This window comes from Arachis ipaensis, chromosome B7, assembly GCF_059453495.1.
Source record: "Arachis ipaensis isolate K30076 ecotype BB chromosome B7, ASM5945349v1, whole genome shotgun sequence".
In the NCBI taxonomy this organism is placed as follows: domain Eukaryota; kingdom Viridiplantae; phylum Streptophyta; class Magnoliopsida; order Fabales; family Fabaceae; genus Arachis; species Arachis ipaensis.
This window is the reverse complement of record NC_142442.1, coordinates 3295468-3321201: the sequence shown is the minus strand read 5'-3', so window position 1 is coordinate 3321201 and position 25734 is coordinate 3295468. Positions and strand designations below refer to the sequence as shown.

General features: G+C 33.1%; 6 protein-coding genes across 6 annotated transcripts; all 6 read left to right on the top strand.

Annotated features, from left to right (window-relative positions):
• The first annotated feature begins 130 nt into the window (after positions 1-130).
• On the top strand, positions 131-5024 carry LOC107610111 (disease resistance protein At4g27190). Its single transcript, XM_016312186.3, has 3 exons — positions 131-340; positions 687-3824; positions 4007-5024. The coding sequence occupies exons 2-3, from the start codon at positions 702-704 to the stop codon at positions 4619-4621; spliced, it is 3738 nt and encodes a 1245-aa protein (XP_016167672.1). The 5' UTR covers positions 131-340; positions 687-701; the 3' UTR covers positions 4622-5024.
• A 2844-nt stretch (positions 5025-7868) lies between these two features.
• Positions 7869-10426, top strand: LOC107608955 (DNA-directed RNA polymerases II, IV and V subunit 6A). The gene is made up of 6 exons (XM_016310747.3): positions 7869-8025; positions 8325-8358; positions 8500-8672; positions 8941-8992; positions 9890-9957; positions 10066-10426. The coding sequence occupies exons 1-6, from the start codon at positions 7991-7993 to the stop codon at positions 10136-10138; spliced, it is 435 nt and encodes a 144-aa protein (XP_016166233.1). The 5' UTR covers positions 7869-7990; the 3' UTR covers positions 10139-10426.
• A 2539-nt stretch (positions 10427-12965) lies between these two features.
• Positions 12966-15170, top strand: LOC107608953 (uncharacterized). The gene has a single exon (XM_016310745.3). The coding sequence runs from the start codon at positions 13021-13023 to the stop codon at positions 15073-15075; it is 2055 nt and encodes a 684-aa protein (XP_016166231.1). The 5' UTR covers positions 12966-13020; the 3' UTR covers positions 15076-15170.
• Positions 15171-15647: 477 nt separating this feature from the next.
• Positions 15648-16728, top strand: LOC107606540 (putative disease resistance protein At4g10780). Its single transcript, XM_088493425.1, has 2 exons — positions 15648-15927; positions 16061-16728. Exons 1-2 carry the CDS (start codon positions 15648-15650, stop codon positions 16726-16728), a joined length of 948 nt encoding a protein of 315 aa, XP_088349551.1.
• A 36-nt stretch (positions 16729-16764) lies between these two features.
• On the top strand, positions 16765-18352 carry LOC110264783 (disease resistance protein At4g27190-like). Its single transcript, XM_021106981.2, has one exon. It carries the CDS (start codon positions 16765-16767, stop codon positions 18022-18024), a length of 1260 nt encoding a protein of 419 aa, XP_020962640.1. The 3' UTR covers positions 18025-18352.
• Positions 18353-18816: 464 nt separating this feature from the next.
• On the top strand, positions 18817-19838 carry LOC107608954 (uncharacterized). Its single transcript, XM_016310746.3, has 2 exons — positions 18817-19548; positions 19710-19838. Exons 1-2 carry the CDS (start codon positions 18817-18819, stop codon positions 19836-19838), a joined length of 861 nt encoding a protein of 286 aa, XP_016166232.2.
• Positions 19839-25734: the final 5896 nt, after the last annotated feature.

Below are 25734 nucleotides of genomic sequence, written 5' to 3'. Positions count from 1 at the left end.
TTGTTGCATGAGACAAGCGTTCGCTATGTTCATTACTAAATTTTGTAAACTTTGGTGACTTGAGTCAACTCATGAAGTCAAGTCAACCGATTGATTATTACAAAGGATGCTTCCTCTTCAATAATTGAAAGAGTCTTTTGCTTTTGATCTTACTTTTATGAACCAAAAGCGCGTACTGATTGATTAGTTTACTTTCCAGTTTCCAATGCCTAATCTCCACCCAGTATGCATGGTTTTGGTTTAATCACTAAGCAAATCCATCCACACTATCTTTCACTCTCTGGTGGCCAGATTTATTGAGGGATCATCACACTTTGAGTCCTGCAGAATCTTAATTACCGTGAGTTTAAATTCCACATGTCTCTATATTCTTCATGTCTAATATTTGTTTATTTTTTTTGTTGAAGCAATGATTATGCTGTGAACTCTACTGTCTTAGCATTTTATTTTGTTTTTTTTTTTAATTCCACATAGTTACCAACTCAATAGTAATGGAAAAGTAAGATCTATGGTGATGAAGTTGGTATTTAAGAATTTGATTAATATGGAATCTGATAAATTTTAAAGATGATGAGGAAATCATTGGTGGAAATAGCTTTCAGAGAATTTTTCCACTTTTTGCCTTCTGGTTTTCATAACAGAATCTTCTTTGCTTTGATGCTATTGACATGTGGTTTTCTTGGCAGGTTACCTTTGTTTAAATGGCTGAAATTTTCATCTCCATAGCAGCCAAGATCTCAGAATATGCGGTGGATTTAGCGATACGTCAAGGACAGTATCTGTTTCGTGCTGGAAGATTCATTAAGAATCTTGAAAAAGAAAAGCAGAAGCTGATTTCAACTCTAGGTAGTGTGCAGAAAAGAGTTGAAGCAACTGATAAAACAGAACAAGTCAAAGATTCTGTTCTGAAGTGGATCAATGAAGCCGAAAAGCTTGTAGAAGAGGTGGAGAATCTGGAAACAGAAGTAGAGACTAATGGAAGTTGTTTCAAGGGACAATGTTCTATTGGGAAGAGATATAATCTGTGCAAGAAAATGCAACAGAAAATAGAGTCTCTAATAAATCTGAACAAAAATGGTCAATTTGATACTATTGCCTTCCCTGCTCCAATTCCAGGCAGTGAGTATTTATATCCTGGAAACATTGTTTACTTCAAGTCCACACAGAAAGCGTTGGATCAAATTTTGGAGGCGTTGCAAGATGATAGTATCAATTTGATTGGACTCTACGGAATGGGAGGTTCTGGTAAGACAATACTGGTGAAAGCAGTTGGTAACGAGGCCAAGACTATGAATCTTTTCGACCGAGTTGTGCTTGCCACTGTATCAGAAACTCCGGATATCAAAGAGATTCAGAAGGAAATTGCTGAATTGATGGGGCTGAAATTTTCTGAAGAAAATAAAGCATCAAGAGCAATAAGAATATCTTTGGGGCTGAAAAGTAAAGAGAGAATTCTTGTGATCTTGGATGATGTTTGGGCTAAGCTTAAGCTTGAAGATATTGGAATTCCTTGTGATGAGGGTAACCAAAGCAGCTGCAAGATCATCTTGACTACGCGTCTGCGTGGAGTTTGCACCTTGATGAACTGTCAAAGAGAGATTCCTTTACATCTCTTGTCAGAAGAGGAAGCTTGGATGTTTTTCAAAAAGTATTCAGGAATAGGTGACAATTCGCCATCTGAGCTATTAAAGGTTGCCTCAAATGTTGCTATGGAATGTAAAGGGTTACCAATCGCAATCGAAGCAGTGGGATCTTCCTTGAAAAAGAAGCCTATTGAGGTCTGGAAGGCAGCATTATACAGTCTGAAACATTCAAAGCCAATGGATGTTGAAGATGGAGTGAGAGATGCCTTCTCGTGCATTGAATTAAGCTACAATCATTTGAGAAGCAAAAGAGATGAGTTAATGTTCTTGATGTGTAGTATGTTTCCAGAAGATCATGAGATCTTTGTTGAAGATTTGATCAGATATGGAGTGGGATTAGGCATATGTGGCGAAGTTGAATCAATTGACACAGCAAGGAATCAGTTGAGAGCTAGTATTAACAAACTTGTAAACTCTTGTCTGCTGATGCACTCTGACAAAAACAAAGAACACTTTTCTAATGTGAATAGAGCAGATCATGTGAAGATGCATGACATGGTTCGCGACACTGCTTTGTGGATAGCATCTAGATCAGAGAACAAAAAGATTCTGGTAAATCTTGTTAAAGATCTAAACACCTTGGTTGAAAATGGAGACATCAATGATTATTTTGCAGTATCATCATGGAACAAGAAAACGAACCGGATTGCTGCTCAAGTCACTGCTCCAAAGCTTCAGTTTCTATTGCTGAGTTCTAGAATGTCCTTGGATATAGCAAATGCATCTTTCGAAGGCCTTAAAGAGATCAAGGTTATGGCAATTATCAGTGAAGATTATAGGACTTTGTTATCATTGCCACATTCAACTCAATCCTTGACTAACCTGCAAACTCTATGCTTGAGAGGATGGGATTTAGATGATATATCTTTCATATTGAACCTTACAAAGCTTGAGGTTCTTGATTTGCGAGCTTGTCGCTTCAAACAAATTCCGAAGGAAATTGAGAGATTGAATAAATTGAAGTTGCTGGATTTGCAAGGTTGTGCAGTTCTAGAAAACTATAATTCTGAAGCAATAGGAAATTGTGAACAGCTTGAAGAGTTATATGTTTCTGGACCTTCCTTCCAGAAGGATGATAAATGCATGTTTCCTTGTCAAACTTTTCTTGATGATGTTATATCTTCGAATCTACAGAGGTATATATTAGAGCTTGGACCATTACAAACTTATGGCCATGGCATCAATGAGAATTCTAGTGTGAGAGCTCTAAGCTTGAAAGAGTTTGATATATCCAAATTTGGTGCATCTAAGATGAATCTTCTGCAAAGAGCAGAGGATATTTACTTGAACCGCCTTCGCGGAGGATGTAAGAATGTTGCTCCAGAGTTGGTTAAAGCAGCCGGAAGCATGAATGATTTGACTAAGCTCAGGCTTCGCTCTTGTTCGGAGATAGAATGCATCATAGATACATCTTCTTCTGGCGGTTATTTTCAGTTAGATGCATTGATGCCAGGTTTAGTCAAGTTAGAGCTGGAGGAAATGGAAAACTTGAAAGAACTTTGCCATGGTTCACCTATGCATGCTCTTGGCTTCTTTGAGAAATTAGAAGAACTCTACATAAGGAAGTGTGAGCAGTTGCGCAACGTTTTCCCTGCGAACTGCAAATTGGGCAGTCTTAAAATCCTTAAAATTGATGGCAGAGGACTTTATCAGCCTACTATTGCCATCAGCTGCGCAGCGGTTGCACTATTCTCTATGTCTGCTGCCAAAAGTCTAGAACAATTAGAAGAGCTATCTATATCAGATTGCAAGGATCTAAGGTGCCTAATTTCAAATGATGAAGATAATGGTAATGAGGACATATCTCAAGCTCTTAACAACTCACAATCAATGCTCCCAAATTTGAAGAAACTCTGCATTCATTATTGTCCAAAGTTAGAATTTGTGCTCCCAAACTTTTGTGTTGGCCTTGAGAAATTGCAGGAGATAGATATTTTTAAGGCTTCAGAGCTGAAATATATATTTGGCAATGAATATCAAAATGAGATCCAAACCAAGCTTCCCAATTTGAAATCACTCAAACTCCAGAACCTTGCGAATCTCATTCGGATATGCAGGGGAAACAGTCAGCCTTGGTGGCCATGTTTGAGGGAGCTAAGATGTGTTAACTGTCCAAAATTGAGCACATCATGTATCAATGTTTTGGTTAGATCAACAATGAAACAGCAGCATCTGAATAAGGTACATTCCGGCCCTTAAACTAGACAAAAAAATCGCTATATTTTCTGAAAACTTTTGGTACAGCATAGATACTTGATCACAAATTTTTGTTAATTAGAGAGACCTTTTTAAATGGAAATGTTTAAAGTATAATATAGGGACTTAGTTAAATATACTAAATTAAGATGTCTCAAATACTGCAGGGAGTTTCCCTTGAGGAGGATCAGGGAAAACATTTGGCCTCAGAATTAGAGCAAGTCGAATTTCGAGGCTTCTCCGAATTGAGGTTCATATGGTCTGATCCTACTAACAGACAGATTTTGAGTCTTCAATATCTTCAATATTTAAAGGTGGACGGCTGCACAAAATTGAAATCGATCTTCTCAGCTGCGATTCTGAGAAGCCTACCCGAGTTGACATCGCTTGTTATACAAGGCTGCAATGAACTGGAAGAGATTGTTTCAGAGGATGAAGAACTTCATCATGATCTATCCAATACTAAAGTAGTGTGTTTCCCAAAGTTGAGAAACTTGACTGTCAAGAATTGCAACAAATTAAAAAGCATTTTCTCTGTTTCTATGCTTGGAATGCCTCCTCAACTAAGTTATCTGCACATTTCAGATGCTGCTGAACTTGTACAAGTTTTCAGGAATAGTAGTGACAAGATTGTGTTTCCAAATCTCAGAGAAATGAAACTGAACAAACTACCATGTCTGGTGGACATTTGCATAGGATTTGAACTATTACAGCCACTGAAAGCAGTGAAGATCATGGTAGATCAGTGCCCAAATTTTACTTCAATTTCTGAAGCAACTTAAGTTTTAGCTCTTCAGAATAGAACAAAGGTAGAGAGATATAAATATTCCTTCATTATATGAAGCAATGTAAACAATGTTTCATTGTTATTTGAGTTTGATTGCAATGTAATCTCATTAGAGTTTTTTTCTTTTTTCTTTTTTATCAAAGATAAGAGACTCGAACTCGCAACCTCTTAATTGAGTACGAGGAGACTATGCCATTTGAGCTATAACTCATTGGCTCTCATTAGAGTTGATGATGAATCATTGTTTTGATATCATCAAATATTTATTTTAAAACACTGCTAAGGAGACAATAAATTAAACTAATGATATGTATACAATGAAGCATACCGTATGTTCATGTTCTCATATGTTGTAAAACCTAGCTTATTATATAATATTTCCATATTCCTTGTTGATATATATTATAGAGTAAAGTATCGTTTTTGTCCCCAACGTTTGGGGTAAGTCCTAAAGTTGTCTCTAACGTTTCAATCGTCTTATTTAAGTCCCTAACGTTTCAAGATTGACTCAATATTGTCCTGCCGTTAGGGATCCGTTAACAAAATTGACGGCGGGACAAAATTGAGACGATTTTAAATTGTTAGGGACTTAGTGCATGTTTGGGCGCCATTATTTTGTTAAAAAAAGATCTTTTTTCAATGAAAAAAGATCTTTTTTTATTTTTTAATGTGTTTGGCAAATTTCTAGTAGTAAAAGTAAAAGCACTAGTAAAATCAAAAAAAGATCTTTTTTGAGAAGCTGTAATTTACATCTTTTTTTAAAAGATCTTTTTTCTTTAAAAAAAAGATGTTTTTCATGTAATAAATAAACAAAAAAGTACTTTTATATTGTTATACCCAAACATAATTGATTGATAAAAAGACCTTTTTACATGAGATATCCAAACATAAAATTACTTTTACTTCTCTATAAGATCTTTTAAAAAAAGATAACTTGAAAAAAGATCTTTTTTTAAAAGCTCACCCAAACATAAAAAGATCTTATAGGAATTTTAATTATAAGATCTTAAAAAACGTTAAGGACAAAAATAATACATAAAAATAAATTTTAATTTAATTTTATCTTTCAATAATATTAATTTTTTATTGTACATAGTATTCAATTATTTTTTAATTACATCTAAATAAATTACACTTAATCACATTACTTTCATTTTAAATAAATTTATTTTTTTTATAATTTTAAAGAATTTCGATACATTAGAGACAAAAGGTATAATTTATATTTTATTGTATATATATTATTTTTTCTTTTCTACAAGTTTATATATTAGTCATTCTACAAACATTTCATGATAACTAAAAATCTTTAAGAGTAAAATTATAAAAAAAATTAATTTATTTAAAATGAAAGTAATATGATTAACTTGGATGTGATGAAAAAATAATTGAATACTATGTATAGTAAAAAATTAATATTATTGAAGGATAAAATTAAAATTTATTTTTATGTATTATTTTTGTCCCCAACGTTTTCGTCCTATTTAAGTCCCTAACGTTTCAAAATCGTCTCAATTTTGTCCTGCCGTCAATTCTGTTAACGGATCCCGAACGACAAGACAACATTGAGTCAGTTTTAAAACGTTAGGGACTTAAATAGGACGACTGAAACGTTAGGAACAACTTTGGGACTTATCCCAAACGTTTGGGACAAAAACATACTTTACTCTATATTATATGACCTTCGCAAAACTTACCAATACAAGTCATACAAATATTAATTATATTTCGATAATTAATGAAAAATAGGGAGCAAGTATGTGTATGCCCCATCCAAAAGATTATATATAGGATATAGCCACACTTTATATTCTATATCATGCTTTTCATGTCATTATTATATTGAGAGAAAATTTAACGAGGTAAATACTAATTTAATACCTCAAAGATTTTAATGCTGATAAAATAGTATCTGACTTTTGTTATTGATAAAATGATTCTTAAAAAATTTTAAAATTTGACAAGTGTCCGATGAGAAGGATGTTGAGGTGGCCATCAAATTTTTCTAATATGGCATATCTCTTTAGATAATTACTAAATCATCCTTTATAATTAGTTTAAAATTAGAAAATCTCCAATCTTTTGTCCTAGATTTTATTAAGCTGGAAAATATGCCTCCACCTCTCTTTTCACGACCGTCCGCTACCTTCCTCCTCTCTCGTTGTCACCTGCCACCTTCCCCCCCTCTCATCGCCAAGCTCCTCCTCTCTTACTGCTTCCCCTTCTCACTCTTAAGGTCACCGTAGAACTGTTGTCGTGCGCCTGAGACCCAACCTAAGAAGAATATCATCTCATGCAACTAACCCATTCAAGGAGAACATCATTGTTGTGTGTCTGACCAGATTGAGGAGAATGCCATCTTTGCACGCTTGAGAAGAATCGTTAGAATCGTCGTGTCATAGGTAGAAGCCTCTTTTTTTCGTCGCATTAGAGGAGAATCGTCTTCTTCGCCGTCCAACAAGATCATCAAAGGTAGAATCGTTTTCGTTGAAGTCCGGTCTCTGACGAACGTTGTCTTTGCACGCCTGAAGAGAATCATCAGAGGCAGAATCGTCGTGTCATAGGTAGAAGCGTAGCCTTTTTGGTCGCGTTAGAGAAGAATTGTCTTCATAGCCGTCCAGCAAGATCATTAAAGGTAGAATCGTTTTTGTTGAAGTCCGATCTCCGTCCCAGCCTCCAACAAAATCATTCTTCATCGTTGGCCGCTCTAACGAATGAGCTAACCATTAAAGCAACTAAACTTAATTACTTAAATTTTAGTTTAATAAATTATTATTTTTAAAAAAATTCACCACAACAATAACAGTCTTCCCCACATTAAATTAAATAATAAAAGAGTAAAATCAATTTTTTTTAAATGTATTCGTTTAATGATTTTTTAAATATTTAGTTTAAAAATTAATCATTTTAAAATATAATAATACACAATTAAATATTTATATAAAATTATTTTGCACATGCCATAAAAATTAGATTCATATATATATAAATATTATATTATTTTCATCAATTTTACATAAACAACTAATAGCGTATTACTATATCAATAAAAATAGTTAATGTTCATTCATTATTTAAAGATCATCTAAAAAATTTGATTGGATAATCATTTATAATTTCTTATTACATCGAAATTAAAATCTATTTATCGTTACACTTTGTCCAATAAAAAAAAAAAACATATTCAGTTATTCACGTTGATTATATATATAAAAAGAAAAAGAAAAGGCCAAATATTTCATAAATATGAACATTTTTTATTTCATGAATATAAATATTCGGCGCGTGTGAGAGAAGGGTTTTAGTTCACGCAGCGCAAGCTTCAAGCGGGATTTTGGCTCTCTCTCTTCTCTGCGAATTCACCATGGCCGACGAAGACTACGATGACATTGATATGGGGTTAATCTCTCTAAATCTCTCCTTGTTATATGCATAAATCAGAGTTTGTGGAGATTAAAATTTAAAATCTCGTCTGTGTTTCTTCGATGGATTTGTTATATTCATCATTAGGGTTTTTTTAATTTTTTATTTTGAGGTTCTGATTTGGTCACTGTTACAAAATTACCTATTAGCTACTGCGTTTCATGCTTTTACAATTTCAATGCTTAGTTAGAGCTCTCTATTCTGCTTCTTCAATTTGTTTATTGCTAACTTGTTATTGAGAGATTTCTCATATACAAAGAATGTTGATGATGCAGATATGAAGATGAACCCCCAGAGCCTGAGATTGAGGTATAGAAATTTTTGGTCTTTTGCTATGTTTTTGTCCCCTTTTTTTTTTAATTTATTTTGTACAAGTATATATGGTTATGAAACATGGGATTGAATGATTCAATGAAATTTATTGGTGGATTCTTTGGTTTTGATGGGCAGGAGGGGGCAGAGGAGGATGTTGATAACAACAAAAATGAGGACATAACTGGAGAGCCTCTTGAGGTCGATGACAAGGAAGATGAACAACCGGTGGAGCGGCCTCGAAAGACTTCCAAGTACATGACCAAGTATGAGCGTGCCCGGATTCTGGGTACACGTGCTCTCCAAATCAGGTTTCATTCTAACTCCCTGATGTTTAGGGTCTGTGTAGCTTTAGAAAGAATTTGTTTTGTTCAATATTTACCACAAGAATGCCATCTCATGGTTGATTGTTTCGTTTATGTTGCAATCGGTAAGCAGATTTGGGGAACAAAAAATGAGATGGTAGTTTTGCAGTTAGAATTGAAAATAGAAGATGAAAACGAATTAACCTTAGGGTTAAGATTTTGCTTATTATTTTTTTCTTTGTGATGACATAAAATGCTCCTTCTTAAATGGCAGTATGAATGCTCCTGTTATGGTGGAACTGGAGGGGGAAACTGACCCACTTGAGGTAATGCACTTCCTTTTATGTTCTTTTTACTTGATCTTTGCTTCCTTCTTGTAATGTTACAATATTTGAACACATTGTGAGTGTTTTCATTTGCTAAATTTGTTATGCCAGATGACAAATATTAAATCTCCAAATATGTGTTAGTGTGGTCATATCCGCTAACATTTCATTAAGAATCTTCATGGCATTGACCACCTTAATGCTTTTTTGTCAATTCCGGTATCCTTGAAATGCATATTATAGTATTTAGGTTCTTGCCCTGTAGTTTGCTATACAGTTGTACAAATAAGTTGCTAATACACAGATGCATAGATTGTTCATATAGTAGCTCAAATTTCACCAGACATTGGTTTATCTTGATCTATCACGTCCCATGTGTTTCTCTTGTTTTTATGTTTGGCATGTAAACAAGTTTTACTGTCATTGCATGCCTTCTCCTAGCCTTTCCCTTGAAAAATAAGTTCTCAGCTTTAGATATTACACCATAAACTGTAGTTTTTAATTCAGTTTGATGATGACATGGTCATTTTAATATAGAAATGTAGAACTATGGATTTTATTTTGATCTGCAATGAGTAGAATTTTACAAGTTATTTGGAGCAGGTTTGTTTGCATTGAATATGCCATGCTGCACATTCTCTTTGTTCCTATATTATCCTTATTTGTTAATGTGCTGCCAATAGCTTTGATATTTCCTGTAGTTATGAGCATTCTTTCATAGGTCTAGTTCCAACTAATTTTGTTATATTAATTATTCGAGATACATATTTTGTTCGAGCTCCTTTGTGGTTTCTTCCTTTTACTTAATCAGTTGTTTGATTGCACTAGCTTTGCATTTATTTGAAATTTCACCTAGATCATATTCCTAATATCTTGTTTTTTCTCTTAATGTATTAGATTGCTATGAAAGAGCTTCGAGAGCGGAAGATACCCTTTACCATCCGTCGCTACTTACCCGATGGAAGGTAACTACATAATGCATTTCACAAGTTTTGGGACCTGATTTTTGTTGTTTACATCGTCTTTCTTTATGTCATGCTCACTGTTACCATTTTTTGACTAAACTTTTCCAGCTTTGAGGATTGGGGGGTTGATGAACTGATTGTGGAAGACTCGTGGAAGAGGCAAGTTGGCGGTGGTAATTGATGCTTTAAAATGACAGAGATATATAATTAGTGAGGGAGGTTCATATCAGGCCTGGATTTTGCATAAACTTTGGGTTATAATGCTGTATTAATTGTTTGTGCAGGAGACTTTTAGTTACGCTTGTCTATATTTCTTTGATTTCTTCAATAGTGTGTTTTAAGAATTGTCAAATCCCCTTCTTGGAAACAATATGGGATAAATGGAACATTGGATCCAAACCTAATTCTGTTTCTACTTTTCTCTAATATTGTGTCTTTTAATGATATCTGTGGAGAGTTTTTAGGAAAATATAGATATCATCGTATTGAATTGGTATTATTATTATTTATGCCTTTTTGTTGTAAAAAAATATATATGCTCAATTGCTCATCAAAAGATAAGATAAGTGTGTATTAAACTCTATTAATAAACCATTTAATATGCTACATTATAACTGGCAATGCCATTGTTTCATATCATGGGAGAAGCAGAAGATTGATCTCTCTACCTTTGTTTTGCTAACTCTTGACTTTCTATATCGGCCAAGAAACTTTTTCAAATTATATGAAACCATGACAAATATTTCCTGTCTTTTTTATTCTTCTCTTATTTTCACATGTCTCGAGTTAAATATTAAAATAAATTGTTAATTTCAATTTTATTTTTATCGTACATATTATACACTAAATTCATTGCCTTCCGGTTCTCCCCATACTTTTTCATAGAGTAATATTATTATTTATTTATTGAGTGACTAATTTTTATTTTTGTTAAAACGTTTGAACATTCCAATCTAAATACTTGTTTTCTTTGAAGCAACAAATTAAAAAATGCAGTATTCAATTAAATGGTTTAACATACTGTCGTTTTATTCAAATGGCAAGCATCACCAGATATTCTTTTGACAAAATGTTGGATTAAATTTATTATTTTATGTAATTTGTCTATTGTTGGACAGAATACTTTTACCACAGTCCACAGATATAAATTAAATTCATTTTTTACAACAAATAATAACATTTTATCAAAGAAATATAAGTTTGTATTCATGTCACTTGTGTTGCTTTGCCCAACATTGCATTTTGGATTATGCCGTGAGACAGTGTTACTGGATAATTTTACAGGATTAGGATTAAGAACCCATGTTAATATTACAAATTAAAAAATTCAAAAAAAAATAGAAAATTTAAATTTTTAATACATTTGTTATATATTTACTAAAGCAAAAACTTTACCAATTACCACTGATATAAATTGAATTCATTTTTTACAACAAATAACTTTTTGTCCTTAAGCATACAAAATTTTCTTTTTATCTTGTTTTGTTTAGTATAAAAAAGCCAACTGCAAGATAAATTTTAATTAAATACACAAATAAAAAAAATTAAGAATGAATATAGATGAGATATAAATTAAGAATAAAAAAATTGAGAATAAAAATAAATTGCGTGACTTCAATTAAAACCGCTCGTTAATTGAAACGTTCCCATTTGAAGAATAACAACGTGAGAAAATTATTAGTTTAAATTTTTAAATATAGATGAGATATAAATTAATTAAGGTAGAATTATAAGTAATATTTTTATATAAACTAATTTTATTTTTTAAATCGGTCAAAATTATATTTTTAATACCATTTTATCATTTTAAAAATTATATTTTTATACCTATAAAAATTAAATATTTTATAATTATAGGTACTCGTATTTCATTTACGGTGTATTTTGCACGCATTTTGTTTATACTGTAAATAAAATATATAATTATTTAATTTATATAAATAGAAATCGGTAAATAATATAATTATTTAATTTATATAAATAAAAAAACCATAAACAGTAACGCACATCAATAATTGAAGATCATGTTGTACGTGCAATTAGGGGTGGCAAAGCGGGACGGCCCGCCCCAATCCGTTCCGCCCCGCCTAAGCCCGTCCTATAAACGGGGCGGACCGGCCCGCTCCGCCAACTAAAATGGGTTTTAAATGCTAGCCCGCCCCGCTTTATGGCGGATTGGCGGGTTGGCAGGCTAGCCCGCTTCTTTTTTTTGTGAAAAATAAAATTTATTAAAATTAACCAAAAAATAATAATTAAAAAATCAAATACAAATAAAAAATAGTCAAATTATAATATAATTTTTTTATTATTTTTTTATTTTTAACTTCAATAAAATTGTTCAAAATAATATTTGTCAATAGAATCATCTTTATTTTAAAAAATAAGTCACATAATTTGAGCATATATACGAAATTGTAAAATAAAATAAATAAAGTTAATAACTAAAAGAAGAATAAAAACAAAAAATGAAAAAAAAAGTGTTTAAAAATTTTATAATTATTAATTTTATAATAGTAATCACTCTTTTATTTAATAAAAAAAAGAAAAAAAAAAATATTCGACCCGGCGGACCGCCCCGCCCCGCCCCGCCACAACCCGCCAATTTGGCGGTGCGAGTTTGGTGGGTTTTTGTAATTTGGCGGGCTCTAAATCCTAGTCCGACCCGCCTTTTTAGTGGGTTTAGCGGATCGACCCAACGGGCTCGACCCGTTTTGCCACCCCTACGTGCAATCGTGACATTAATTTGTTAAATTACTTGCTCCCCAAGCTGAAGCAGAACTAAATTAATTTAATTAAAACAACAAATTAAAAGAAAAGGGATAAGATTATAAGAATGAGTAAACACTAAAGAGTAAAGAGTAACCCAAGGCAACGGTTGAATATGATTCTCCCAAGTTGGTAGGGGCAGTATCGTCACATTTGTTCTTAAAAAGTTAAAATTGCTTGCTCCCCAAGCTGAAGAACAACTATATATACTTCCCTTCATTTCATGCCCATTTCCCACACCAATATCCATCTTTTTTCTTCTATCTTCCATCAAATCCATCTTCGCATTTCTTGTTTATGGCCATGGCCACTCTCCTGGGCCCACCTGAACTCTCAAATTACAACCCCGAAGCCCAACCACAACCAACCCCCGTTGCCGCCGCCACCACCACCGCAGTCTCAGAACCATTCATTGACCAAATGGTCTCGAGATTTAACAATCCCAAACCCCCAATGGGGTTGACAGAGAACCAGTCCGCAACATTCTTGTCAACCGGCAACCCATGCCTTGACTTCTTCTTCCACGTCGTTCCCGACACTCCCTCCGACTCCCTCCGAGAGAGGCTCGACGTGGCATGGGCCCACAACCCCCTCACCACACTCAAACTCGTCTGTAACCTCCGAGGCGTCCGCGGAACCGGCAAGTCCGATCGCGAAGGCTTCTACACTGCTGCCATGTGGCTCTTCTCTAACCACCCCAAGACACTCGCAGCCAACGTCCCTTCCTTTGCCGAATTCGGTTACTTCAAGGACCTTCCGGAAGTTCTCTACAGGATTCTAGAAGGTTCCGATGTGCGAAAGGATCAGAAGGCGCAGTGGCTCAGCGTAAAAGGCTCCAGAAAGAGGAACAGGTTGATGAAGATGAGGGAAACAAGGTGGGGACGGGGAAGAGGAAGGGGAGCGTTCCAGCTGAGCAGGGGAAGGGGAACCGAAAGGAATTTGAGGAATGCCAGAAACAAGGAGCAGAGCATGAAGAAGAAGACGTTTGGTGATTTCTTAGTAGGATTGAAGCCCTTTGAGAATTCTCCGAACGAGATGATGAAGAAGGAGAAAGAAACTGCACGTTCTCTCAGGGAACAAAAGAAGGTTTCCATGGCCAAGAAGCTCCTTAACCTTTACAACGACGATGCAAATTTTCAGCTCCTCCACGATAGCATCTCCGATCATTTTGCCAACTGTTTGAAGAACGATCTGGAGTTGTTAAATTCCGGCAAATCAACGGCTATCAGTCTGGCTGCGAAGTGGTGTCCCTCTCTTGACTCTTCCTTTGACCGATCCACGCTTCTATGTGAATCCATTGCGAGGAGGATGTTCCCTCGCACCGAGTATGAAGGAATCGAGGAGGCGCATTATGCTTACAGGATCCGTGATCGGTTACGAAAGGAGGTTCTTGTTCCTCTTCGGAAGATTCTAGAACTTCCAGAGGTTTACATGAGTGAGAAACGCTGGGATTCGATCCCATACAACAGAGTGGCCTCTGTGGCTATGAAGCTCTATAAGGAGAAATTCATGAAGCATGATAAAGAGAGGTTCATGAAGTACCTTGTGGACGTGAAGTCAGGGAAGACTACAATAGCCGCCGGCGCATTGCTTCCTCATGAGATCATACAGTCATTGAGGTATCGATGTCGACGTCGATATCGATATGGAGATGAAGATGAAGATGAAGAGGAAGATGGTGATGAGGTGGCAGAGCTTCAGTGGAACAGAATGGTGAGTGACATGCTTAAGGAGGGTAAGATGAAGAACTGTTTGGCTGTGTGTGATGTTTCTGGAAGCATGAGTGGGGTTCCCATGGATGTTTGTGTTGCATTGGGGTTGTTGGTGTCTGAATTGAATGAGGAACCATGGAAGGGAAAGGTTATCACATTCAGTGCAAATCCTAAGCTTCATTTGATTAAAGGCAATAGTCTCTCTTCCAAGATCAACTTTATTAGGGAGATGGAGTGGGGGATGAACACGAATTTCCAAAGAGTGTTTGATCGAATTTTGGAGGTGGCTGTGGATGGAAAATTGAAAGAAGATCAGATGATTAAGCGGGTGTTTGTGTTCAGTGACATGGAGTTCGATCAAGCATCCGCGAAGCCTTGGGAGACCGATTACCAAGCAATTACAAGGAAGTATAGTGAGAAAGGTTATGGCTCTGCTGTTCCTCAGATTGTGTTCTGGAATCTAAGGAACTCGAGGGCCACTCCGGTGGCGGCCACCCAGCAAGGAGTGGCCCTCGTGAGTGGATTCTCTAAGAATCTGATGAAGTTGTTCATGGACAATGACGGTGAACTCACCCCCGAAAGTTCAATGGAAGCTGCAATTTCCGGCCCCAAATATCAGAAATTAGTCGTGCTAGATTAACCATTTTTTTTTTTTTTATTACCTTCGAGTTTTCTTAATCTGTGTAAATAAGCAGTTATTCAGTAATAAATATTTGGATTAATTATGCCTATCAATCACTATTTTGCATTTTAATTTTTAATTATGCCTATCAAGAGGCTTTACCTATGCATATTGTTTTGATAGAACTCCTTGATGAAGAGGAATTTGGGGAGGCTGCAGAATCCAGAACCTTCGATGAAGATTCAACAAATCCAGCAAAGGAACTCGGCCTTTTGGGTAGTGAACTGAAACTTATAAAATTGAATTTATTAATGATTATAGTAGTTTTCTGATGAGCAAATTGTTGGTAGGAGGAAAACCCGGAGACAAGTATGTTCTTGATCCATTTACCAGTATTGTTGCATTAGACAAGTTTTTGCTATATTGTATTCATATTTATTATGAACTAAATTTTGTAAATTGGTAATATAAACAATAAATATTTTCTTGTGAGATTTTTTCCACTTTTTGCCTTCTGGTTTTCATAACAGAATCTTCTTTGCTTTGATGCTATTGACATGTGGTTTTCTTGGCAGGTTACCTTTGTTTAAATGGCTGAAATTTTCATCTCCATAGCTGCCAAGATCTCGGAATATGCGGTGGATTTAGCGATACGTCAAGGACAGTATCTGTTTCGTGCTGGAAGATTCATTAAGAATCTTGAAAAAGAAAAGCAGAAGCTGATTTCAACTCTAGGTAGTGTGCAGAAAAGAGTTGAAGCAACTGATAAAACAGAACAAGTCAAAGATTCTGTTCTGAAGTGGATCAATGAAGCCGAAAAGCTTGTAGAAGAGGTGGAGAATCTGGAAACAGAAATAGAGACCAATGGAGGTTGTTTCAAGGGACAATGTTCTATTGGGAAGAGATATAATCTGTGCAAGAAAATACAACAGAAAATAGAGTCTAATAAATCTGAACAAAAATGGTCAATTTGATACTATTTCCTTCCCTGCTCCAATTCCAGGCAGTGAGTATTTATATCCTGGAAACATTGTTTACTTCAAATCCACAAAAAAAGCTCCGGATCAAATTTTGGAGGCGTTGCAAGATGATAGTATCAATTTGATTGGACTCTATGGAATGGGAGGTTCTGGTAAGACAATACTGGTGAAAGTAGTTGGTAACAAGGCCAAGACTATGAATCTTTTCGACCGAGTTGTGCTTGCCACTGTGTCACAAACTCCGGATATCAAAGTGATTCAGAAGGAAATTGCTGAATTGATGGGGCTGAAATTTTCTGAAGAAAATAAAGCATCAAGAGCAATAAGAATATCTTTGGGTCTGCAAAGTAAACAGAGAATTCTTGTGATCTTGGATGATGTTTGGGCTAAGCTCAAGCTTGAAGATATTGGAATTCCTTGTGAAGAGGGTAACCAATGCAGCTGCAAGGTCCTTTTGACTACGCGTCTGCGTGGAGTTTGCACCTTGATGAACTGTCAAAGAGAGATTCCTTTACATCTCTTGTCAGAAGAGGAAGCTTGGATATTTTTCAAAGAGTATTCAGGAATAGGTGACAATTCGCCATCCGAGGTATTAAAGGTGGCCTCAAATGTTGCTATGGAATGTAAAGGGTTACCAATCGCAATTGAAGCAGTGGGATCTTCCATGAAAAAGAAGCCTATTGAGGTCTAGAAGGCAGCATTATACAGTCTGAAACATTCAAAGCCAATGGATGTTGAAGATGGAGTGAGAGATGCCTTCTCCTGCATTGAATTAAGCTACAATCATTTGAGAAGCAAAAGAGATGAGTTAATGTTCTTGATGTGGAGTATGTTTCCCGAAGATCATGAGTTCTTTGTTGAAGATTTGATCAGATATGGAGTGGGATTAGGCATATGTGGCGAAGTTGAATCAATTGACACAGCAAGGAATCAGTTGAGAGCTAGTATTAACAAACTTATAAACTCTTGTCTGCTGATGCACTCTGACAAAAACAAAGAACACTTTTCTAATGTGAATAGAGCAGATCATGTGAAGATGCATGACATGGTTCGCGACACTGCTTTGTGGATAGCATCTAGATCAGAGAACAAAAAGATTCTGGTAAATCTTGTTAATGATCTAAACACCTTGGTTGAAAATGGAGACATCAATGATTATTTTGCAGTATCATCATGGAACAAGAAAATGAACCGGATTGCTGCTCAAGTCACTGCTACAAAGCTTGAGTTTCTATTGCTGAGTTCTAGAATGTCCTTGGATATAGCAAGTGCATCTTTCGAAGGGCTTAAAGAGATCAAGGTTATGGCAATTATCAGTGAAGGTTATAGGACTTTGTTATCATTGCCACATTCAACTCAATCCTTGACTAACCTGCAAACTCTATGCTTGAGAGGATGGGATTTAGATGATATATCTTTCATATTGAACCTTACAAAGCTTGAGGTTCTTGATTTGCGAGCTTGTCGCTTCAAACAAATTCCGAAGGAAATTGAGAGATTGAATAAATTGAAGTTGCTGGATTTGCAAGGTTGTGCAGTTCTAGAAAACTATAATTCTGAAGCAATAGGAAATTGTGAACAGCTTGAAGAGTTATATGTTTCTGGACCTTCCTTCCAGAAGGATGATAAATGCATGTTTCCTTGTCAAACTTTTCTTGATGATGTTATATCTTCGAATTTACAGAGACATGTATTAGAGCTTGGACCCTTACAAACTTATGGCCATGGCATCAATGAGAATTCTAGTGTGAGAGCTCTAAGCTTGAAAGAGTTTGATATATCCAAATTTGGTGCATCTAAGATGAATCTTCTGCAAAGAGCAGAGGAAATTTCCTTGAACCGCCTTCGCGGAGGATGTAAGAATGTTGCTCCAGAGTTGGTTAAAGCAGCCGGAAGCATGAATGATTTGACTAAGCTCAGGCTTCGCTCTTGTTCGGAGATAGAATGCATCATAGATACATCTTCTTCTGGCAGTTATTTTCAGTAAATCAAAGAATGCCGACTCTGATCTTTCAAAAGATCGTGATTCAAAGGATAAGGAAGCTTTACTTAGATAGGGCTTTGATGCTCTTTATTCCTTCTCAAAAGAAAATGCCATTTAACAAAGACGGACTGGACTCTCCCGTACTGAAGGCAACGCAAAGTTGCCAATGCTTCTAGTGCGAATCTTGCTTTCGAAAGGATCAGAGCCTAGTGTACTCTCTGTTCTTTCTAGTCTGGGTCTGCTTTGCCAATGCACTGATAGCTATGATTCTTCGATCTCAAAAGTGAAAAGATAAGGATTGGATGCTGTTCAAAGATCTCCCCGCGGTGAAGGTAGACACGCTTGTTCAACGCTATTGTCTTACCGGAGTCAGGCTTCAAAGCTTGGCAAGTGACTGGGTGGTTCAATAGTGAAGAGCATAGCTTTTCTCCGGATGGTCTTGGTAAGCTGCTCTCTAATGAGCAGAAAATCGCAACTACCAGGACCCTCCTCCCCAGATACTGTCCTCGTGTGCTAACCACTCCCGATCGCCAAATCAATCAAGCGGCTCGCGGCGGTCTGGTTAAAGATCACTTGAGTGGCTTTTCGCCTTTGAATGCAGAGAAGGAACTCTTCCCCTTTCAATCGAAGGTGCTGGCTACTCAAGAAATTGCATATCATATAAAAAGCCCTTGCTCGGGCACAGCCAGACTTTGACTTTGATTCCTTAGCAAAAGAACAATCCGAAGCCGATGGATGGTCGAGCTTCCGCCCTGCTTCTCTTCGCCTCAGTCTTAGGAAGAGTAGGATGCCTTAATGCCAGGTTTAGTCAAGTTAGAGCTGGAGGAAATGGAAAACTTGAAAGAACTTTGCCATGGTTCACCTATGCATGCTCTTGGCTTCTTTGAGAAATTAGAACAACTCTACATAAGGAAGTGTGAGCAGTTGCGCAACGTTTTCCCTGCGAACTGCGAATTGCGCAGTCTTAAAATCCTTAAAATTGATGGCAGAGGACTTTATCAGACTACTGTTGCCATCAGCTGCGCAGCGGTTGCACTATTCTCTATGTCTGCTGCCAAAAGTCTAGAACAGTTAGAAGAGCTATATATAGCAGATTGCAAGGATTTAAGGCGCATAATTTCAAATGAAGATAATGGTAATGAGGACATATCTCAAGCTCTTAACAACTCACAATCAATGCTCCCAAATTTGAAGAAACTCTGCATTCATTATTGTCCAAAGTTAGAATTTGGGCTCCCAAGCTTTTGTGTTGGCCTTGAGAAATTGCAAGAGATAGATATTTTTAAGGCTTCAGAGCTGAAATACATCTTTGGCAATGAATATCAAAATGAGATCCAAACCAAGCTTCCCAATTTGAAATCACTCAAACTCCAGAACCTCGCGAATCTCATTCAGATATGCAGGGGAAACAGTCAGCCTTGGTGGCCATGTTTGAGGGAGCTAAGATGTGTTAACTGTCCAAAATTGAGCACATCTTGTGTCAATGTTATGGTTAGGTCAACAATGAGACAGCAGCATCTGCATAAGGTACATTCCAGCCCTTGATGATAAATTCGCTATTTTTTCCTGAAAACTTTTGGTACAGTATACATACTTGATCACAAATTTGGTAAGACCTTTTTGAAAAGAAAAAGACAATTAGTTACAAATACTAAATTAAGATGTCTTATATAACACTACTAATGCAGGGAGTTTCCCTTGAGGAGGATCAGGGAAAACATTTGGCCGCAAAATTAGAGCAAGTCGAATTTCGAGGCTTCTCCGAATTGAGGTTCATATGGTCTGATCCTACTAACAGACAGATTTTGAGTCTTTAACATCTTCAATATTACCATTTGAAAAATTAGTGAAAAGTAAGTTCTATGGTGTGATGAAATTGGTATTTAAGAAGTTGATTAAACTGTAATTAATTTAAGTGACAGAGGATTGTTTACAGTTGGTGTAAAAGAAAAACTCAATTGTAGAAGATAAATTTTACAAATGAAATGGTGATGAGAAAATAAATGAAAATCCATTCCAGTATTGTTGCATTAGACAAGTTTTTGCTATATTGTATTCATATTTATTATTAACTAAGTTTTGTAAATTGGTAATGTTAGGAAGTTAAAAAATAAACAAGGAATATATATGGAAATATATAATACGCTATTCTTTACAACATACGAGAACATGAACATACGGTATGCTTCATTTTATACATATCATACTAATTTATTGTCTCCTTAGCAGTGTTTCCATAATCTATATATTTTACCACCATGTATCATTCTTGAAGCTTTGGCAGGAAAAGCATGGAAGATCTTTGATTAATTTTCGAAGGCCTTATCATTTTGCCATGCATCGTCCTAACACTTCCACTACTACTCTTTGTTTCTACAATAATTTTTATTATCATCTCCGTCAGAAGAATCAAACTCAAATATGTGAGAGAAGATAATAAAATTTAATTTTGATCCATTGTACGTATAAATTAATTTTATACATACATTTAATTATATATTATTATGTTGGCAAAATATAATTATTATTTATATTAACTACGTGAATCATCGATTAAAAGAATAGATTTAATTAAATGATGATTCTGTAAAATGTTTTATATTATTAATACATTAAAATTAAGGCTCAATTTTATGGATATGGAAGATTTGGGTGTGCTATTTCTAGATATGGAGTTATTGCGTATAAGACAAAAATGTGGAACAACTTTTTCTGGGCCAAAGGTAGAACAATTCGGACCATGCGAGTTCTTTGGCCATGAAAATTTGCTTCACAAATCGCATGGTCCGATTTACAGCTCGTGGAATTTGAAATCTGAAACACGCAACTCGGACCCTCCGTTTTGCTTGTTCTGGAAAATTTTTTTGAACTTTATGGGGATCAAATCGGACGGTACGATTTGGTTTCTTTATAATTTTTTTGAATCAGGTTAACCTAATCGAAGGGTCCGATTTTGTTTTATGGACATATATAAAAATGTGTTTTGTGTCTCTTTGGTATTTTCACTCTGCTTCCACCATGCAAAGCTTGAAAAAATGGAGAAATGAAGAAGAAAATGGGTGAAAGTGAAGTTAAGAGTGAATGGTGAAAGTGTGAAACTCCCATGGTGAGTGTGAGGCTATGTTGGGTGCAACACCACCGTTCGCGGAGAAGTCTCTGTGTGACACGTGTCCTCTTGGTCACAACACGGACCGTGTGTTTTGCAAAACACAACTCGGACCGTCCGTTTTGAGGAACACAACTCGCAGGGTCCGAGTTCTTGTTCCTCTGATCCCACAACGAGGTGAAGCACCTCTCCTCCTCATATGCGAGTCCAACACTTTCTTTGCTTCCATATTCAAATTAAAAAGTGTAAAATGAAACTCTAAAAAATATTATGACAGTTTTAAAATTGTTTGATATTCGATAGGTCAATATAAATATAAATAAGTATTTAAAATAACTTAGTCAAAACAATTAAAACATAAAAATTTAATTGAAATGATAAACTTTTAATGGTAAACCTTTTTCAAATGATAGATATATAATTATTTATGTGCTTTAATCTATCTAATTAGTTAATTTTTAATTTCAACAGAAATTACATAGGTCAACTAGTTTGTGTTGAAATGAAACAAAAAATACAACACAAAGCTGATTTTTGTTATGCTATTGCTAGGTGTTTCAAAAAGGAAAATTGTGTCATATATAAGATAATAATAATACTAATGTATATATCATATCAAATAATTTTTATATGTAGTACTTGATATTCCGGCGATTAGTTTTCTAAAACTATTTCATGATTTATTACAACTATTGAAATTAAAAATTTTTTAAAGTTAATTAAAAAAATAATTAATATGCTCCTATGTCTAACTACTACTATTATTATTATTATTATTATTATTATTATTATTATTATTATTATTATTATTATTATTATTCAACAGGCTAAGTGAATAAAAGGGTTGTGGGAGAGACAATAATTAATAACTTCCATGAATACGGTAAATTGGTAATATATATTTTATACAAAATTAACCATTTGTACAAAATATATATTAACTATGTAAACAATATATATATATATATATATATATATATATATATATATATATATATCATAGTTACTGATTAATTTTTTTTATATATACTTAACATTTTTATAAATATATATTACATACAAGGTTAATTATTTAATAGTGTGAATCAATATACAAGCCTTACACTTGGTAAATGTTTAAAGTTTTAATTAATATTTTGCATTGTTAATAAAAATAATTAAAAAGAATTACTATATCACAATAAATAAAATTTCACTTCAAAAAATCAAAGATATTATCCGTAAAAATTCATATTGACCATATATTAATAAAAATAAAAAAACACTTACAAAGATTAGAATTTAAACTCTAATTTTTTTAATCAAATATAATTATGCAAATTTAACAAATAAAAAAAAGATATCTACGTACATAATAAGGACCCATATAAGATAAACTATAATTCTAAAATCCTAATTAATAGGATAACAATTCCCAAATTAAATTTTTAAAGAAAATTTTTAATAAAGCAATAAATAAAATACAATAAATATTGATTTTCATTTTAAACTTTAACATAACTCATAGACTTATTTCAAATACCTTAACATTCACAAGAATGTATAATAACCATGTTCTTCCTTCATATAAACTTGTAGCAACGATGGAATGTCGAAGTATTTGTTGTATATACTACAATTACTTGGATTATAAATAATTAGATTGTGAGACTTGCTCTTATGGCTGCGCAAATTTTTTGAAGTTGAAAACTTTTTTATCACATTGATCACACTTGTATTTCTTTTTTTGATCAGACATGATGAACAATATTCAATATTCAAGTAAGAAAAATATGTAGAATAAAATAGTAAAACAAATAATAAGAATGTATTGAACAACTATTATGGTATAGTAGATATATATAGAAAAACTTTATATGCTTTAAAACAAATATTATATTTAGTTTTTAAGTATTTGATTCAATTTCTTTATTTAAAGATATTCTTAAAAAATATACATACATTCATAAAATAATGAGGATGTGATATAAATAAATGTAATCTTATGCAAATTTTGTAATATCAAAATTAAGAGATATTACACAAGAATCATTAGTTATGATGATGATATATAATTGATTAAGGGAGAAAAAAAATAGCAATAAAAATAAATATTAAAAAGATATGAAATGTTAAATTATCAAATAAATTAAATAAATCATATTAAATGCTAATAATGAGAGTAGACAATTAAAATAATAATAACATCATAAAAACATATTCATATCTAAGATATAATAATATATTTTTTATTTGAAATGCATATCAAATGATATATTTAAAGAAAATTTAACATGGTTATGTGTATTTTAGGATAACATTTATTCATATATATATTTAGAATGTAGATTGAAATTTTTTTAATAAAAATTTTATAAGGATAATATATCTACTAGAATATGAAGAGAAAAAAATTACATGTATTTTTAATCCTTATAAATAATATTCTTTTCGTTTGGATTTGTCTACTATTTGCACTTTTACGTTTGACTCAATTTTTTATAGAGTTGTATTTTTTTTTTCCCTAAAGATTTAGGATTTAATTCAAAAATAAAAAAAGCAATGTTTTTTCTTTTATTATAATGCAGAAATTCTTTTAGAATTATTAGGCCATGACCCATGACTAAGTCCAAACTCGAAACCTAATAGTATTAGGTTAATAATAAATTAATCCAAAAAATAATTTATCACAAAAATTTTGATGAAATATAACAGATAATAACTTGAGATGAATGTAAGAGTTCGAGTTATTACAAGCATAGTAGCTAAAATTTCGATTTAACTCTTAAAATTTTTTGATATTACGATTTTAAATAAGTCCATCGATTTTATAAAATTTATACTAGGTCTGACGATTTTACAATTTAAATCTTGTTAAGATTTTACGTTTTACGTACTTAATTTACTTTTTCAATTTCACGTAAAATCTCGATTTTCTCTGCTTTTTACGAGTCTAACAAATTCAAGTCAATTTGACCCAATACATATTTATCGGTTTTGATTTTTTTTTTTTCACGTACCGTTAACATGAACAAATAACGATAATAATAATAATGTGCTGTAAATAGAGGACTAGATCCTCTTATGTTTTTTCTCATTTAAAAGAGTAAGATGTAATATTTTACTATATATTTTATAAATAAAATTAAAAAAATTAAAAAATTAAAAATTATATTTTATATTTTTAATTAAAAAATTAAAATGATTCATTTTTCTATTAATAATATTTAGTCAATCAAACTAAAAAATACTCTAGACAGTACAAAAAAATAACTTTGTTCTAAGTAAAATGACAATTGGATGTTAATTTTTTACGGTTAAAATATGTATAAAATTAATTAAACTCATCATTAATTATAAAGTAAAAATTATTGTTGTTTATATTCGACTAAAAATATCTATTATATATTATTAATTATAGATTTAATTATTTTATTTGTCTCTATAATTTTATAAAATTTTTAGTTAAGTCTTTGTATTTTTTTTCCTTTTAATTGAGTTCTTGCACAATTTTTTTTAATGGGTCTCTATATATTTTTTTCCCTTTTAATTAGGTCTCTATACCAATTCTTTTTAATTGAGTCTCTATACAATTAAACCGATTACTGTCAAGAGGGATCTAATTGAAAAAAAAAATTAGTGCAGGACCCAAATACCCAATTAAAAAGAAAAAAAAAGTATAAAGAGCTAATTGAAAATTTTGCAAAATTATTGGGATCAACAGAGTAATTAAACCTTAATTTTATAACCAAAATGTATCACATGTCATTTTTTATTGTAATTCAAATCAAATATTTTCATCCAAAATTAAAGAATTCTATCATCTTTTCTACTAATTTTACAATCCAAATATACCACATATCACTCTCTCATTGCAATTAAAATCAAATCTTTCCCTCCATAATTAAAGAATTTTTTCCTTCTCCCTCTTCCTTTATCTATCCCTCTCATTCTTTCAATCACTCTATTTTTTTTATATATCATTATCAATGACTAATTACAAATTTGACAATCAAAATGTGTAATATGACATTCTTTAATTGTATTAAAATTAAAATTAAAATATTAAAATTGTAATTGAAATATAGCTATGTATTATATTATCTATTTTAATAACAAAATGTGTCATATGATACTCTTATTAAACTTGAGCGAAAATATTTTTCTCCAAAATTAATAAATTTTCTAATCTACTTTTCTCCTTTTTTTTATTTCTCTCTACTCTTGTCACTCTATATATAATTTATTATATATTTATATATTATTGTCTAATTTAATAACCAAACGTGTCATATGACATTCTCTCGTTAAAATTGAGAGAAAATATCTATCTATCTACTTAATATACTAAAACTGGGTTTTCCCCCAACTAATGAAGGTGAAATGTCGATCTCTCGTGACTCCGTTTTTCCTCCAAAATGAACTTTCCTATTCTCTATTCTAAATTATTTTATAAAAAATATTTTTATTATAATTAATATTTAATGAATAATACATAATTATACTAATTTAGGAACATATCTTTATTATAATTATATCAAATCAATATTTAATACATTATTAAACTACTTATCATTAAAAATACTTTTAATCATTTTAATAATAATAATAATAATAATAATAATAAT

Bases quoted from the DNA above. Each gene is read 5' to 3' on its own strand.
- LOC107608953 (XM_016310745.3), top strand. From the start codon at position 13,021: ATGGCCATGGCCACTCTCCTGGGCCCACCTGAACTCTCAAATTACAAC.
- LOC107610111 (XM_016312186.3), top strand. From the start codon at position 702: ATGGCTGAAATTTTCATCTCCATAGCAGCCAAGATCTCAGAATATGCG. The intron at 3,825-4,006 runs GTACATTCCGGC...CAAATACTGCAG, and splicing joins AACAGCAGCATCTGAATAAG to GGAGTTTCCCTTGAGGAGGA.
- LOC107606540 (XM_088493425.1), top strand. From the start codon at position 15,648: ATGGCTGAAATTTTCATCTCCATAGCTGCCAAGATCTCGGAATATGCG. The intron at 15,928-16,060 runs GTTGTTTCAAGG...CTCCAATTCCAG, and splicing joins AGAAATAGAGACCAATGGAG to GCAGTGAGTATTTATATCCT.
- LOC107608954 (XM_016310746.3), top strand. From the start codon at position 18,817: ATGCCAGGTTTAGTCAAGTTAGAGCTGGAGGAAATGGAAAACTTGAAA. The intron at 19,549-19,709 runs GTACATTCCAGC...CTACTAATGCAG, and splicing joins GACAGCAGCATCTGCATAAG to GGAGTTTCCCTTGAGGAGGA.
- LOC107608955 (XM_016310747.3), top strand. From the start codon at position 7,991: ATGGCCGACGAAGACTACGATGACATTGATATGGG. The intron at 8,359-8,499 runs GTATAGAAATTT...TTTGATGGGCAG, and splicing joins CCCCAGAGCCTGAGATTGAG to GAGGGGGCAGAGGAGGATGT. The intron at 8,673-8,940 runs GTTTCATTCTAA...CTTAAATGGCAG, and splicing joins ACACGTGCTCTCCAAATCAG to TATGAATGCTCCTGTTATGG.
- LOC110264783 (XM_021106981.2), top strand. From the start codon at position 16,765: ATGGATGTTGAAGATGGAGTGAGAGATGCCTTCTCCTGCATTGAATTA.